Consider the following 15,177-nt stretch of genomic DNA (forward strand, 5'->3'; position numbering starts at 1 on the left):
GCCACCTACCACCCACCAGTCCCCATTTCTTCCCACAGAACAACCAGATAGACCTTCTAAACTTCCAAATGAGGTTATATTATTCCACAATTAAATACTCTCTTCCATCAACTGAACACGTCCCCCCAACCCCGAATCACATGCAGAAGCTCCAATTCTCAGTGTTCTGCATTTTGGAGATGAGGTGAGGTGTTTGGGAGACAATCAGGTCAAGAGGGTAGACCCCCGCCCCCCATGAATGGGATGCATGTCTTTATAAGACAAGACGAGGAGAGATGATCTCTCTAGAGGTGAGCACGCAGTGAGAAAGAAGGCAGCCATCTGCAAACCAGGAAGAGGTTCCACACCAGGAACTGAATTGGTCAGTACCTTAAACTTGGACTTCTCAGCCTCTAGAACTGTGAGAAGTAAATTTCCATTGCTTATGCCACAGTAACCTGCTGTAGCAGCCCAAGATGACTAAGACCCTCTTCAATGACTTTCTGTGGTTCTTAGAAGTGTTCCTAAAAAGGGCCCTGCCTATATGAAGTGACTCTAGCCTGCTTCATATCATCATTCTCCCGACCCCCACCCCGGCCTCTCTCTCTCTCTCTCTCTCTCTCTCATTTTGCTCCAGCTATACTGTCCTTCAAATACCTTACACGTTGAGCTTTCTCTAGCTTTTTTTGCCTTCCGAGAGATTCTTACTCCAGATGTTACCGAGGCTGGCTCCTTCTTTTTTTTCCAAGCCTAAATTCAAATGTCATCGTTCTCAAAGACTTCCTTACCATTCAGTATAAAATAAAACTCTTTCAGCAGACCAGGAGTAACTATTTATTATAGAAACCTGTTTTATTTGCTCCAGAGTACTGCATCACAAGTTGAGGTTTTCATATTTGCATTTCTTTAAATTTGTTTTCTGTCTTCCCCAACTGAAGGGCAAGTTTTTAATAAGTCAATACAAGGAGGACAAATTTAAGCTGACTGGAGCTCGCTCAAAATTTTTCATTGTGTTACAAGTTATTATCTTGAAAAGATTTGTGTTTTCTTTGGAGTGGACGCTGTATCAGACTGGGCCAAGCTAGAAAATATAGACTAATGTATTTCAAATAGAAAAACTTTAATGTAGAGCACTGGTTATAAAGTTCATTGCCAAGGAAATCATGAAGCATTCTAGAGATTAATCATTATGTGTAGGAAACACCTCTAAAACCAGACAGTCAAAGGGAGGGAGTTACTGAAACTGAGATTGTGAAAGATGGAGTTTGGCAGGCTTATTTGGTGGAGGCAGGGCTTAACTGGAAAAAGCTGAGTCATAAATGAAATGCAGTTAGAAACTCAGCAGAGGGAGGTGCTGGGGGTGGGGGAGGTAGGGAAATTAGGAGGGAGGGGGAGGGGGGAAGGAGAAGAGAGGAGGAGGATGAAAAGGAATGAGGGGAGGGAGGGAGAAAGGAATAGGGAGAGAAGAAAGGCTTGTGTTCCTGCTTTCCTGTCTTTGGCCAGTGGAAAGCTCTGGCCAAACCTATCCAGGAAAGCAGAGAGCAAAGAGCCTGGGAAGTATAGTTCTCTTGGGTACAGAACAAAGCACAGAAGAGCTGGGGATGCACAGCACTTAATACAATTGCATAACATGTGTGCTGACAAGAAAGCATTCCACCACAAACTACAATCTGAAATCTCTCCTAAGAATTCCCAGCTATTTCCAAGACCCTCTACTATAAAACTTCACCTTGGGTATTTTGCCATACCTTTTCTAAAGGATTTGTGCAATCAATTTAAGAAATGGTTTCAGATTAGAACAATTATGATGCACCATGTGCTCCAGAACCGCACACACATAGAATTTTCCAGACCAATAGCTGAGAAAGTGAGACTTGCCCCTTATGTTTGTCATTGACATAAGGATACATTATGAAAATGGTTTCTTTTAGATTTCTGTAAAGGTTAGGACTTTTCAATAGCAAGTAACAGAATTTTATGGGCTCAGACAAGGTAGGATCCAGGATTTAAACAGAACAAATATTGTTCTGTTTCTTCATCTTTTTTTTCAGTTGGAGTCCTTCTTATGTTACCTTCTTTCTCCGTCTCTCTCTCCACATTGGGAAAGATGGTCTCCACGAGCCCAAATGTAGTCTATCTCCTTATGACTTGTGAAACAGAAGAAAGACAAATCATCCTATAATCTGCACCAACTACTGGAGAAGATTATGACCTGGGTCAGCTGTGGAGGCGGTAAAAGAAACTTAGAGCGACCGTCAACCCTATCAAGACGGTCTGGAGTGGGGGAGGGTGATTCCTCTTCAAAAACCAGATGTCCCGCTAATCCCCCAGTACTATTCTTCCCAGTAGACCTCTCTGAAAACCGGAGCATAAAAGCATTGCCACACATACTTGCTGCCTCTGGTTAGGAAAACCAAAAGTTGCCAAAAGTAAGGTATCAGAAATCAAGAGTTGAGGCCAACATTTCTTTTTGATGTTTACACGTTCCCCGAAATATGGCTCAAAGCAATGAGTAACTTAAGTAGTTGTCTCAGAAGCTCACAAACGAATTGCCCGGGGTGGGGGTGGGAGGGGGTTCGAAAATATTCGGTCTGACCAACCAGCTGGACATAAGGATGCTCTTTTTGAACTAAGGAAGCAACATTCTGAGAGGAAGTGACTGAAATCAACTCGTGTTCTGTTGAAAGGTCTCTTGGCCTTTCCCTTGGTATTTACTTCCATAAATAACCACCATGGACGTGTATCCTCTTTCACCACAGCAAGCTGCGTTTAAAACATCGGTAGAAATAATGCGCTGTGGAGTCTGTCTAAGGTTAGTGGTTATAAATTACTCTAGGTAAAATGGAACATAAGCAATAAGCTAATCTGCTGAGGTTTCAGATACTGTAACTAAAAACTATGAAAAAAAATTCCAGGGGCGCCTGGGTGGCTCAGTGGGTTAAGCCGCTGCCTTCGGCTCAGGTCATGATCCCAGGTCCTGGGTTCGAGCCCCACATCGGGCTTTCTGCTCAGCAGGGAGCCTGCTTCCTCCTCTCTCTCTGCCTGCCTCTCTGCCTACTTGTGATTTCTCTCTGTCAAATAAATAAATAAAATCTTTAAAAAAAAAAAATTCCAAAGTTGTCAAAGGATCTTCATTTACTTGTTTCAAAACTGTTAAAAATGACTCTCTGTTGTTTTTACCCTCTTCTTTTCAGGAACACAGATGTGCTTGGAGAATCAGTACAAATTCCCTAATTTCTTTGCATGTTTGCATTTTTACTTGAAGAGCTCTCTTTTCTATTGCTGGCTAGAACGAATAAGGCCCTTTTTTCCCTTTCTCTCTGTTCCCAGGTTCCTCCCTAGACTTCTTTGGCAGACTGCAGAACACCTGTGAAACCATGCTGGGTAAGGGATGTCAGATTTTGAAATCAAGATTTTTCATTGATTTTGTAATAGAAAAGTTACTAAGCCATGTTGAGTCTCAGTTTTTAAACTATAAAATTGGGGTGAATACACTACCTCATGAGATGAATGATAGAATTAAAGCAGAGAGCAGGTACAAGTTCATAATACCCAGTTACTAAGATCACTTAGTAACTGTTACTGTTTATAAGGGATGATGTTTGAGATACAGTCAAAGATTCCTATTTTCTTTATTCAGGACAACAGGTGGTTGTATAATTACAAAGCAGTAACACCAGGTATTGTGTTCTGATATTTAATCTTACTGTTAGAAATCAGGATTTCCAAATTGCTTCAGGCTGATTGAAAAGCTTACGGATATTCCAGACAATGAAAAGTAAAAATGCAGTAACCTGCTTCCTCAAAGACATTTGCATCTGATGCAGATTCTTGTCTTAAATTAGTCAAAAATGGAGCACACAATGTTATTTTTCAGGTAAGTTGATAGATGCTTAAAATTGTAAATTTCTTTGCTTTTACCTTGTTTGGGGAAGAAAATTCTTTTTATCATTATCCTTGCCATCACATTTCTGCATTTTCCCTAAGTTTTTAGTAGAAGATGCATGAGAATGTGCCCATCCTCTTTTATCTCTAGATAATGTTTTCAATAGCAAGCACCATAATTGAGTTCAGGTGGCTGCCTTGAATGAGATAAATCTTGAATGAGATTAAGATGAATGACAGCACTGCTGGCCAAAGTCCCACTGTCCCAGAAAGAAATGAGAAATTAATGGACTCAACACCCGTTTTGTGTGATTAAAAAAAAAAAATGTTCAAACACACGCTATGAACATTTCCGTGAAAAACTTCCTACCTTCCTTTCGTACCTTTAATATCCCCATACTCCTGGGATCAACCGTGTAGAACCAGAACCGAACAGCACATATTCCGAGACTTGCTGGAAAGTACTGGGAAGTAGTGATTCTTGCCATGTGTCCTTCTTTGTGTCCAGATGAGCTGACATATAGGAAGTGCCGGCCGCTCCCTTGAAATAGACAAATACAACTCCTTCAGCACAACGATAGGTGTCATAGCGTGAGGCAGAACATATTTAAACCATGAGCAAACTGCATGCCTCCCACCCACACACAAACAAACACAACTCATTTTCTTTCTGTGGAGTCACAAATCAATAATGTTTCATTCTTTTGACCCAAAAAGAAAAAACAAGAAGGAGAAGGAGAAGGAGAAGAAAGAATGTCATGTAATCACTGTGATTACATGATTCACAAAGTTCACCTGAGTATGTGACTCTTACCGAAAGTGATCAAATATCTGAGCTCACTCTTTAGGTACATTTCTTTTCTTCTAATTTGCTCAAACCTGTCTGCCCATTTCAAGTAAGGAAAATATTTTGTATACTGTGTGCAGAGCAGGGACATGGGGTATTGGAGGCTGATTGATAGTGTATCTCATTTCCAGTTTTTCTGATTCCCACAATGAGCACAGTAGTAGCGAATGGCAGTAAGAGTGAATGAAATGTAAACTTGAAAGTCACCATGCTGAGCGATAGCTTCTATTCTCCTCAACTGCAGCCGTACATGAAAGATCTCTCCATTTAAACACAAATGGATTTTTTTTCTACAGACATCATTGTCAAAATTCATCATAACTACTATCCTCTGCATGGCTTTTATTAGGAAAGAATGAAGATAGATAGAAAGATAGATAGAATGATTTTCAGTGCTAGCATATAATAAAGTAAATGACATTGTGTACTAATATATATATGTGTGTGTGTGTGTGTGTGTACATATACACACACACATATATACATGCATTTTTAGGTTAAATGTTTATTCACAGTTTTAAATCAAAGCTATTAAAATATTTTCTAATTAAAATATTCTCCCCCCCGACATTTTAGTACTGTTACTGAGACATATGGTTTGCAATCATCAATTGTACATTAATAGTACAAGAGGCTTCTTTTATGAAGCTTTCCTATTGAAGAACCTGTCAGGTGAATTCAGTATTCTCTGAGGAATCAGTATATATGTTGTGACCTTTATTCCTATGGCACTGTATTCTTCAATGCAAGAAACACTCATGCATTACTCCCTTGAATAGAGTTAAGAACAGAAGTAGCCCAAGAGAATTGCAAAAGAGAGTTAGATGATCACAATCACACCCTCTAATGGGTTAACTTTTTGCCTGTTCATGTTCACAAATACCATTATTTCACCAAATGGATTGCCAGTAAATATAAATATGTGGTTAATAAGACAGACTGGTTGGAGTCCTCATGAAGTCACTAAGGGGTCGCTTGTTCTTCTATCCACTTAAAAAAAGAGAGTTGTGAGAAATTACAGAGTTCCAACCTCCCCAGTACATGGAATTTGCCTAGTATTAACACTTTGCATTAGTGCAGTACTTTGTTACATTCAATGAATGAGCCTATACTGATTCATTATTATTGACTGAAGTCCATAGTTTACGTCAGGGTTCATTCATTCCCTTGTGTGTTCCACGGGCTCTGACGAATGTACGACGACATGTCCACCACTGCCCTATTGTGCAAGAGAGAGTTTCTGTGCTCTAAGATCTCCGGCGCAGCCCCTCTCCATCTCTTCCTCCCACTCTCCCCCATCAAATGCCTGGCAACCACTGATCTTTTTACTATATCCACTGGTTTCTCTTTTCCAGAGTATGATATGCTTGTAATAATATAGTATGTAGCCTTTCTAAGTTAGCTTCTTTCACTTAACAATATGCATTTAACGATTTTCCATATCTTTTTTGTGGCTTGATAGCTTACTTCATTTTATCACTGAATAAAATTCCTTTGTATAGATGTACCACAGTGTGTTTATCCATTCACCTATGAAGGACATCTTGGTTTCTTCTAACTTTTAGCAATTATGAATAAAGTTCCTATAGCAACTGTGTGCATGCTTCTGTCTAAGCTTAAGTTTTCATTTATGTATATACCAAGGAGCACAACTGTTGGATCTTATGGTAAGAGAATGTTTAGTTTTTTAAAAAATGCCAACTTGTCTTCCAATGTTGGCCGTACCATTTTGCAGCCCCATCAACAAGAAAGGAGAGTCCCCTGTCCTCTTTATCCCCATCAGCATTCATGTTGTTAGTGTTTTGGATTTTAGTTATTATACTAGGTATGCAGTGGTATTTCATTTCAACTCAATGTCATTTCAATGTGCATTTTCCTGATAACATATAATATGGAGCATTTTTTCTTATACTTATTTGCCATCTGTCTATGTTCTACAATAGGTATCTGTTCAGATCTTTTGTCTATTTTTTTACTTTTTTACTGTTAAGTTTTAAGCATTCTTTTTACATGTTGGACACAGTCCTTTCTCAGATATGTGTTTGCAACTATTTTCTCCAAGTCTGTGGCTTAAGTTTTATTTTTCTTAATAGTGTCATATGCAGAGTGGAAATTTTAATTTTAATGAAGTGCAACTCAGCAATTTTTTCATTCACAACTCAAGCTTTTAGTATTGTATCTGAAAATTCATCACCAAACTTAGAGTCACCTAAATGTTCTCCTATTTGGTCTTCTAGGAGTTTTACAGTTTTACATTTTACTTTAAGATCTACAATCCACTTTGAGTTAATTTTCATGAGAGGTTTAAGTTCTGTATCTAGATTTTTTTTTTCATATGGATGTCCCGTTGTTCTAATACCATTTATTAAAAAGATTATCCATTCTTTGTTGAACTGCCTTTGTTCATTTGTCAAATATAAGTTGATCTTACTCATATGGGTCTATCTCTGAGCTCTCTGTTCTGTTCCATTTCTCTATTTATCTATTATTTTTCCAATATTACACTGTCTTAATTACTATAGCTTCATAGTAAGTCTTGAAATAAGGCATTATACTTCCTCCAACTTTGTTTTTTTTTAATACTTCAATATTTTGTTGGCTATTTGAGTCTTTTGCCTCTCCATATAAACTTTAGAATCAGTTTGTTGCTATCTATAAAATTATGTGCTGGAATTTTGATTGGAATTACCTTGTACATATACATCAAATTGGGAAGAATGGACAGCTTCAAAATACTTATTCTTCCCGTCCACGAACATGGAATATCTCCCAGTTTATTTAGATCTCTGATTTCTTTCATCAGAGTTTGTATTTTTTCTCATGTAGAACCTGTAATTATTTGTTATATTTATACTTAAGTATTTCTCTCTCTCTCTCTGGTATTAATATAATCATTGTGTTTTAAATTTCAAGTTCTAATTTTTCAGGGCTAGCATATAATAAAGTAAATGGCATCTGTGTACAAACCTTGTATCTGACAACATTGCTATAACTGTTTATTAATTCCAAGATTTTTATTCATGGTATATAACTGCATGTCATCTGCAAACAAACACAACTTTATATCTTTCTTCCTAATCTTTTGTTTTCCTCACTTGCCTTATTGTATTAGCTAGGACTTCTGGGATGATGTTGAATATGAGTGGTGAGAACAGACAACCTTGCCTTACTCTGCTCTTACCAGGAAAGTACCTAATTTCTCACAATTATAAATGCTTGCTGTATGTTTTCTGTAGATATCTTTTTTCAGCTTTACTGAAGCATAATTGACAAATACAATTGGAATTCATTTAAAGTGTACAACATGATGATTTGACATTTGTACACACTTTGAAAGGATTCTCACAAATGAGTTCATCCATGCATCACCTCACATATTTACTTTGTGTGTGTGTATGAAAATGCTTAAGAACTACTCTCACAGCAAATTTCAAGTATATAATACAGTATTATCAACTACAGTCACCATAAAAATATGGAATATATCACAAATTCATGTGTCATCCTTGTGTAAGGGCCATGCTAATCTTCTCTGTATCATTTCAGTTTCAGTATGTGCTGCAGGAGCAAGACATTCTTTATCAAGTTAGAGACGTTCACCGCAATTTTTTAGTTTACTGAGGTATTTTATCACAAATGGATGTTGGATTTTTTCAAGTGCTTTTTCTGCATCTATTGACATGATCACTTAATTTTTTGCTTTACTCTGTTGATGTAATGGATTACATTAATTGAATTTCAAATATAAAACAGGTCTGACATACTTGAATAATTTCCACTTGGTTGTGCTGCATATATATGTTTTCATTAGATAAGATTCGCTAATATTTTGTGGATAACTTTTGCATCTATGTTGATGAGAGATACTGATTTGTAGTTTTCTTTTCTTGTAATGTCTTTGTTTTTTATTTGAAATCCTCGTCTGATTTAGAACAAGGCAGAAGATGTTCCTTTTGTTTGTATTTTCTGGACTATATATAACTGGTTTCATTTCCTCTTTAAATGTTTGGGAGAATTCACCAGTGAATCCAGTCAAGTCTAGTGATTTCTGACTTGGAAGATTTTTAATTATGTATTCAATTTTTAAAAAACATTTATTTGAGAGAGCCTGAGCGTGTGGAAGTGGGAGAGGGTGGTGCAGAGAGAGAGAGAGTGAGAATCTCCAGCAGACTTCCTGCTTTAATGTAGAACCTGAGTAGGGCTCAATTCCATAGCCCTGAGATCATGACCTGAGCTGAAATCAAGAGTTGGACATCTAAACAACTGAGCTACCCAGGCACCCCTGTAAGCAATTTCTTTGTTACAAGCTTGTTTAGATTATCTATTTCTCATGTGATTTTGGTTGCTTGTGTCTTTGAAGGAATTGGTCTACTTAGATTACCAGATTTGTGGGCACTTAGTTGTACGTAATATTTTTCTATTATCATTTTAGTGTCTATTATCATTTTAGTATCATTTCTATTATCATTTAGTGTCTATTATCATTTTAGTATCATTTAAGTAATGATGGTTCCCCCTTTTATTTCCGATAATTAGCAGTTTGTGTTTTATTTTCTTTTGAGGTTTATGTATCTAGAGGATCTTCAATTTTATTAATCTTTTCAACAAACTAGATTTTTATTTTACCTATGATTTATTTTATTTATTTTTATAATTTCAAGTTTTTACTTAAATTCGAGTTAGTTAACATAACAGTATAATATTAGTTTCAGGAATAGAATTTAGTGACTCATCACTTACATAGAACTCATCAAATGTGCCCTCCTTAATACCTATCACCAATTTACCCATCCCCCCACCAACCTCCCCTTCAGCAACCCTCTTTGTTCTCTGTAGTTAAGAGTCTCTTACAGTTTGCCTCCCTCTCTCTTTTCCCCCTATGTTCATCTGTTTTGTCTCCTAAATTCCACATAAGTGAAGTCATATAGTATTTGTCTTTCTCTGACTTCTTTTGCTTAGCATAATACACTCTAGCTCCATCCACATTCTTGCAAATAGCAAGATTTCATTACTTTTTATGACTGAGTAATATTCCATTATCTACCTATCTATTCATCTATTTCACATTTTTTTATCCATTCGTCAGTGGATGGAAATTTGGGCTCCTTCCATGATTTGACTATTGTTGACAATGCTCCTATAAACATCAGGGGACAGGTGCCCCTTCGAATTTGTATTTTTTTAAATTTATTTATTTGAGAGAGAGAGAGAGAGAGAGAAAATGAGAGAGTGAGAGACAGCAATCACAAGCAGGGGAGGGGCAGAGGGAGAGAGAGAATCTCAAGCAGACTCCCTGCTGACCACGACTCTGAGATCATGACCCAAACTGAAATCAAGATCAGATACTCAATGAACTGAGCCACCCAGGAGCCCCACTTCTAATCTTTACTTTTGTATCCTTTGGATAAATGCCCAGTAGTACAGTTGCTGCCTCATAGGGTAGTTCTGTTTTTAACTTTCTGAGGAAACTCCATACTGTTTTCCACAGTGGCTGAACCAGTTTACATTCCCACCAATAGTGTAAGTTCCCTTTTCTCCACATTCTTCCCCATGTGCTGTTTCCTGTGTTGTTAATTTTAGCCATTCTGACAGGTGTGAAGTGATATTAGTTTTGATTTGTATTTCCTTGAGGATGAGTGACACTGAGCATCTTTTCATGTGTCTTTTGGCCGTCTGGATGTCTTCTTCAGATAAATGTCTTTTCATGTCTTCGACCCATTTCTTAACTGGATTATTTGCTTAATGATTTCCTGATTTCAATTTTATATATTACTCTTCTTTTCCTAGTTTCCTAAGCTGCAAACAAATTATCAATTTTAAATATTTCTTCTAATGTATGCATTTGTTGCTAAAGATTTCCCTCTATGCATTTTCACTGAATCTCACAAATTTTTGTAAGTTATATTTGCTTTTTCATTTAATTCACAATAGTTGTAAATTTCCTTTGAGATTTTTTTCCTTTGGTTCATTATGTTATTTAGAAATCTACTCGTTTAATCTTCAAGTTTTCTGGAATTTTCCAGTAATATTTGTTACTGATTTCTACCTTAATTCCATTATGTTCTGAGAGCTCACATTATAGTATTTCTTTTAAGTTTGTTGTGTTTTATGGCTCAAATGTGGGCTATTTTGGTGAATGTTCCATGTGAGCTTGTGAAGAATGCATATTCTGCTGTTGTTGAAGGATTCTATAATGTCCTTTGTATCCAATTGATTGATGGTGCTGCTCAGCTTGACTATGTCCTTACTGATTCCTGCCTGTTGGCCCTACTATTGACAGAGGGGTGTTGAAGTCTCCAGCTGTAGTAGTGGATTCATCTTTTTCTTCGTTCAATGCTGTTAGGTTTGCTTTGTGTATTTTGATGTTCTGAGGTTAAGTGCTTACACCCTGAAGGATGTTTTGTCTTCTTAGAGTAATGACCTTTTTATCATTTGTTAATCCTCCTCTTTATCCCTGCATGTTCCCCTTCCTCTGAAGTCTTCTTTGTCTGAAATTAATGTTAACATTGCATATTTTTCTCCATTCTTTCACTTTTTTCCCCATTCATTCATTCAATGTATTTATACTGGAAATTGGTTTGTTACTGACAATACATGGTTCTTTCATTTTGTTTTAATCTTCTCTTAATCTTTTAATTAGTGAATATAGATAGACTAGCAACATTTAAGCTGATTATTGAGATAGGTGGATTAACATTGACCTTATTTGTTAGAATTTCCTATTCACTGGTATTGTTCTTTCTTTCTCTTTTTTCTTTCACTGTTTTTCAGTCTTCTCTGATCTTAATTGAGGATTTCATATGATTTCATTTTTTATCATGTCTTAGCATACCAATTAGATATTTTTAATCTTTTCTAGGGGTTGACAGTGAGTTTGCAATATACATTACCACTAGTCCAAGTCCTCTTTAAAATATCACAGTACCACTTCATGAGCAGTGTAAGAAACATACCAGGTTATTTTCCCAGTAAATTCTCCCATCTCTTATCTCTTAGGTCAATTGTTTGTTTTTTGTTTTTGTTTGTTTGTTTTGTTTTTAAGTCCGTTAGTGCTAGTAAAATAGTTTCTCTTGAGGGCAGGTTTGTTATGAAAAACAGAAAGCTCTGGGAAATGTTCAAAATGGCTATTTCTTCCCTCTACCTGCTGAAAGCAGAGAGGAGCTTCCTCTAATCTTCACTGTGAAAACCGACATGGTTTCTAAAGGTAAAACTTACAAAAGTGTGGGGGCTCTCTAACACTGAAACCCCCTGGACTAGCTCTCCAACTCGTCCACATTGAACCTACAGCAATCCATCAGTAATTGGTGAGGATGTCCTGCCCCATAAGGACTCCTGTTTGACCCCATACTGACTGGAGCATCTGCTCCAGTAAGTGTCTCCAGTTTGGGGGCAGTGGTGTGTGTGGAGCCCTTAATTCTCTAATAAATTTAAAAAGAGTTTTGTTGATTTTTAGTTTGTTCAGCTTTTGGTTTTTTTCTTATTATGGGGAAAGAAAAACTGACTTCCTAGCTCCTTACATGCCAGACCAGATACTGAAAGAGACTTACATCTACTTTTTTAATGATTTATTTTAGAGAAAGAACATGTGCCTGTGCACAAGTGAGTGTGGGGAGGGGCAGAGGGAGAGACTCTCCAGCAGACACCTAACTGAGCTCCAGCTAGATGTGCGGGCTCCAATCTAACAACCCTCAGGTGTTCGATGCTTAACTGATTAAGCCACCCAGGTGCCCCTATTTTCTTTTTAAGTTCCTTACTGAAAATATTTCTGTTCACTTAGAACACTTTATAAAAGTCTCACCAAAAAAAAAAAATCTTAAGAAAAATACCAAGGAATATGACATGTGAACGGATGCTGCAAGATTTTCCTCAATATAAAATAGTAGTGGAAATAACCTGTTAAGTTTCCTGGCTTGCACCATTGAACTGTTTTCTCTCCTCACTATTTTATGAAATACATGTACTACCTAACATTGTATTAGGAAAATTGTGCACAATATTTTAAGTCAGCCACAGAAAAGTTTGCTTTCATAATTGTTTGCAAGGATGACATGTTTGTTTTCTTATTTGGAACAAGAAGACATGAATGTGGCATGTGCAGCCAAGATATACCTAGACACCATCAGTCAAATCTCCTACAAACTGTGGCTTATTCATTAAGAACACACATTTGTTAAATCTACGCTCTCTGATTAAAGAAGAAGATCTAGGTGTTCCCTCATTTTATTGCCTTTTACACCCATAAGGATTCCCAGTGCACTTGGAGAACAATATCAGACAAATCTTACAATGTTATCCTGAATAAAGAAAATATATATAGTCCAATTCACTATAATAATAATGTATACAGTTAAGATGAAAGCATGGAATCTATTCATACTATACTGGATGTGAAGAAATAGCCGTGACCAAGTTCCAAATAAGAAAAATTAATGTTCAGTATGTGTGTATGAAACTATTTTGTATTTCATAGCTCAGCTCTTAAATAGTATGACATATATAATGAGAAGTAATATACCTCCATCTCAAAAGCAAATCATGTTTAACCCTGACTTTAAATATATATCTATCCGTGCTGTACTACTAACCTGATATTGAATGTCAAACATTTGGAGCAGTGAGAAAATAACTGATTGTGTCCACTGGCATAAACTTAATCCATTTTAAAAATAGAAATTCTGGGGCTGCCTGGGTGGCTCAGTGAGTTAAGCCTCTGACTTCGGCTCAGGTCATGATCTCGGGGTGCTGGGATCGAGTCCCGCATCGGGCTCTCTGCTAGGCAGGGACCCTGCTTCCTCTTCCCTCTCTCTCTCTCTCTGCTTGCCTCTCTGCCTACTTGTGATCTCTCTCTGTCAAATAAATAAAATCTTTAAAAAAAATAGAAATTCTGATTTAAAATCTTGTATTTTGGTAAATTTATTCTTCTAACTACATAAATACACTAACCCTTCACTAACTCAGATGTTTCTTTTGAGTAATTTTAATCATGTGATACTTCTTTTTTAAAGGTAAGTTTTAAGTCTGCACAGCAAAATGAATACAAACTAACCAAATTCTCCAGCCTTAGTCATTGCCTATAGGCTTCTTGTGGAACCCCAGTCACAGCATCCTCAGGGTCTCAATAATTTTTTTATGGCACCCCAGGAGGAAAGCAATATTTTGGTTTTGTTTATTAAGTCCTTAAGTCCAAACAACTTAAAGCCTATTAAAATACTAACAACATCACGGCTTTCGAAAAACTAATACATACAAACTGAAAAAAACAAAACAATTCTTAAATAACCACAATTACTTTCCACTAGAGAGTGTGTTCATTAGGCACTGCCCAAAGTCTCAAACCTCGAAATTACATTGAACATCACCACCTTCATTTCCTATCCCATTTTTGTTTTCCCTAGTACTTACTTTCATCATAGCAACTACCATAAATCAGCTTAGCAAAGATATGACATCATTGAAAGGAATGTAGAACAATATAATGTTTGTATTTTAGGGATATATTATGAAACTTAATGTAAAAAAAAAAGTAATTCATGGGGGATGATAATAATCCAGGATGTTTCATATTTATTTCATATTTATTTCAGTATTTCATATTTATTTCAGTATAAGACAATGAATATTCTGTAGGGCTCAACATCAAGGGTAGCAATTCCAATTATTAGTTAGGGGACTCTGGGTGAGCTTTCAAAGTGTACCCCACCTAGCCTCTCCTGATTTGCATATTCAATTTGGTCTTACAACATCCTGCAGTGGAACACAAAAGTCAGAAAGTCAATTCCTGGCTGATGTATTAATGCATGCAAATGTGAACTTTTAACCATTTTAAAATTTAAGAATACAAAACTATGCCTGGAAATTTAGAAGCAACCATTGCAAATTTGGTATTTTGGTATTTTTAATTCTAGAACTCTAGTATATCCAAGCTTGACTTTGTAAGGGGAATAGACTTGTTGAAATGCCATATTTTTTCCTGAGAATCACTAAGGTGAAAAGTTGCTTAGCCTCTTGAAATTATTAATAGAAATATGTGAATTATCCAGGAACTATGTACTATATCACAAAGTTATAAAACCTTACATTGAATTATATTTTCAGAAATAGACTCATTCTTTATCTAGCAAGCTCAGACTAGACCTACTTTCAAACATTTATAAATTTTCAGTTGCTTCATTGAGAACTACCTATTTATATCTAGCAAAATCCTTGGGGAAGGTCAATCAAGCTTTCCACACGAAGTTCAGAATTTGTTAAAGCAGATAATAAAGCTTAAAAGTCTCAACTGCCACAACATATTTAGAGTTTAATGGTAAATCATTAAACCAGTTGACTTTATTTACATGTGACTCTGTGGAATGATCAACCACCTTCATCTCCAATTCTACATTTATTTTTCCCAATCCCTACTTTTCCCAACAGTCATGGGATAGATTTTTACAGAAGCAGACTTTTCTGATTGTCGGTCTGAT

At 36.5% G+C, this 15,177-nt stretch overlaps 1 protein-coding gene and 1 pseudogene across 3 annotated transcripts in view; both read right to left on the reverse strand.

Annotated features, from left to right (window-relative positions):
- The window catches only part of MALRD1 (MAM and LDL receptor class A domain containing 1), a 763,597-nt gene that overhangs the window by 187,825 nt on the left and 560,595 nt on the right, over positions 1 to 15,177 (reverse strand). For all 3 annotated transcript variants that reach the window (XM_047742658.1, XM_047742656.1, XM_047742657.1), the window contains one exon: positions 4,248 to 4,405. In XM_047742658.1, coding sequence (XP_047598614.1) covers positions 4,248 to 4,405 — 158 coding nt within the window. The remainder of the gene's footprint in view (positions 1 to 4,247; positions 4,406 to 15,177) is intronic.
- Positions 8,181 to 8,279, reverse strand: LOC125108069 (uncharacterized; annotated as a pseudogene).

Source organism: Lutra lutra, chromosome 8 (genome assembly GCF_902655055.1).
Source record: "Lutra lutra chromosome 8, mLutLut1.2, whole genome shotgun sequence".
Taxonomy (NCBI): domain Eukaryota; kingdom Metazoa; phylum Chordata; class Mammalia; order Carnivora; family Mustelidae; genus Lutra; species Lutra lutra.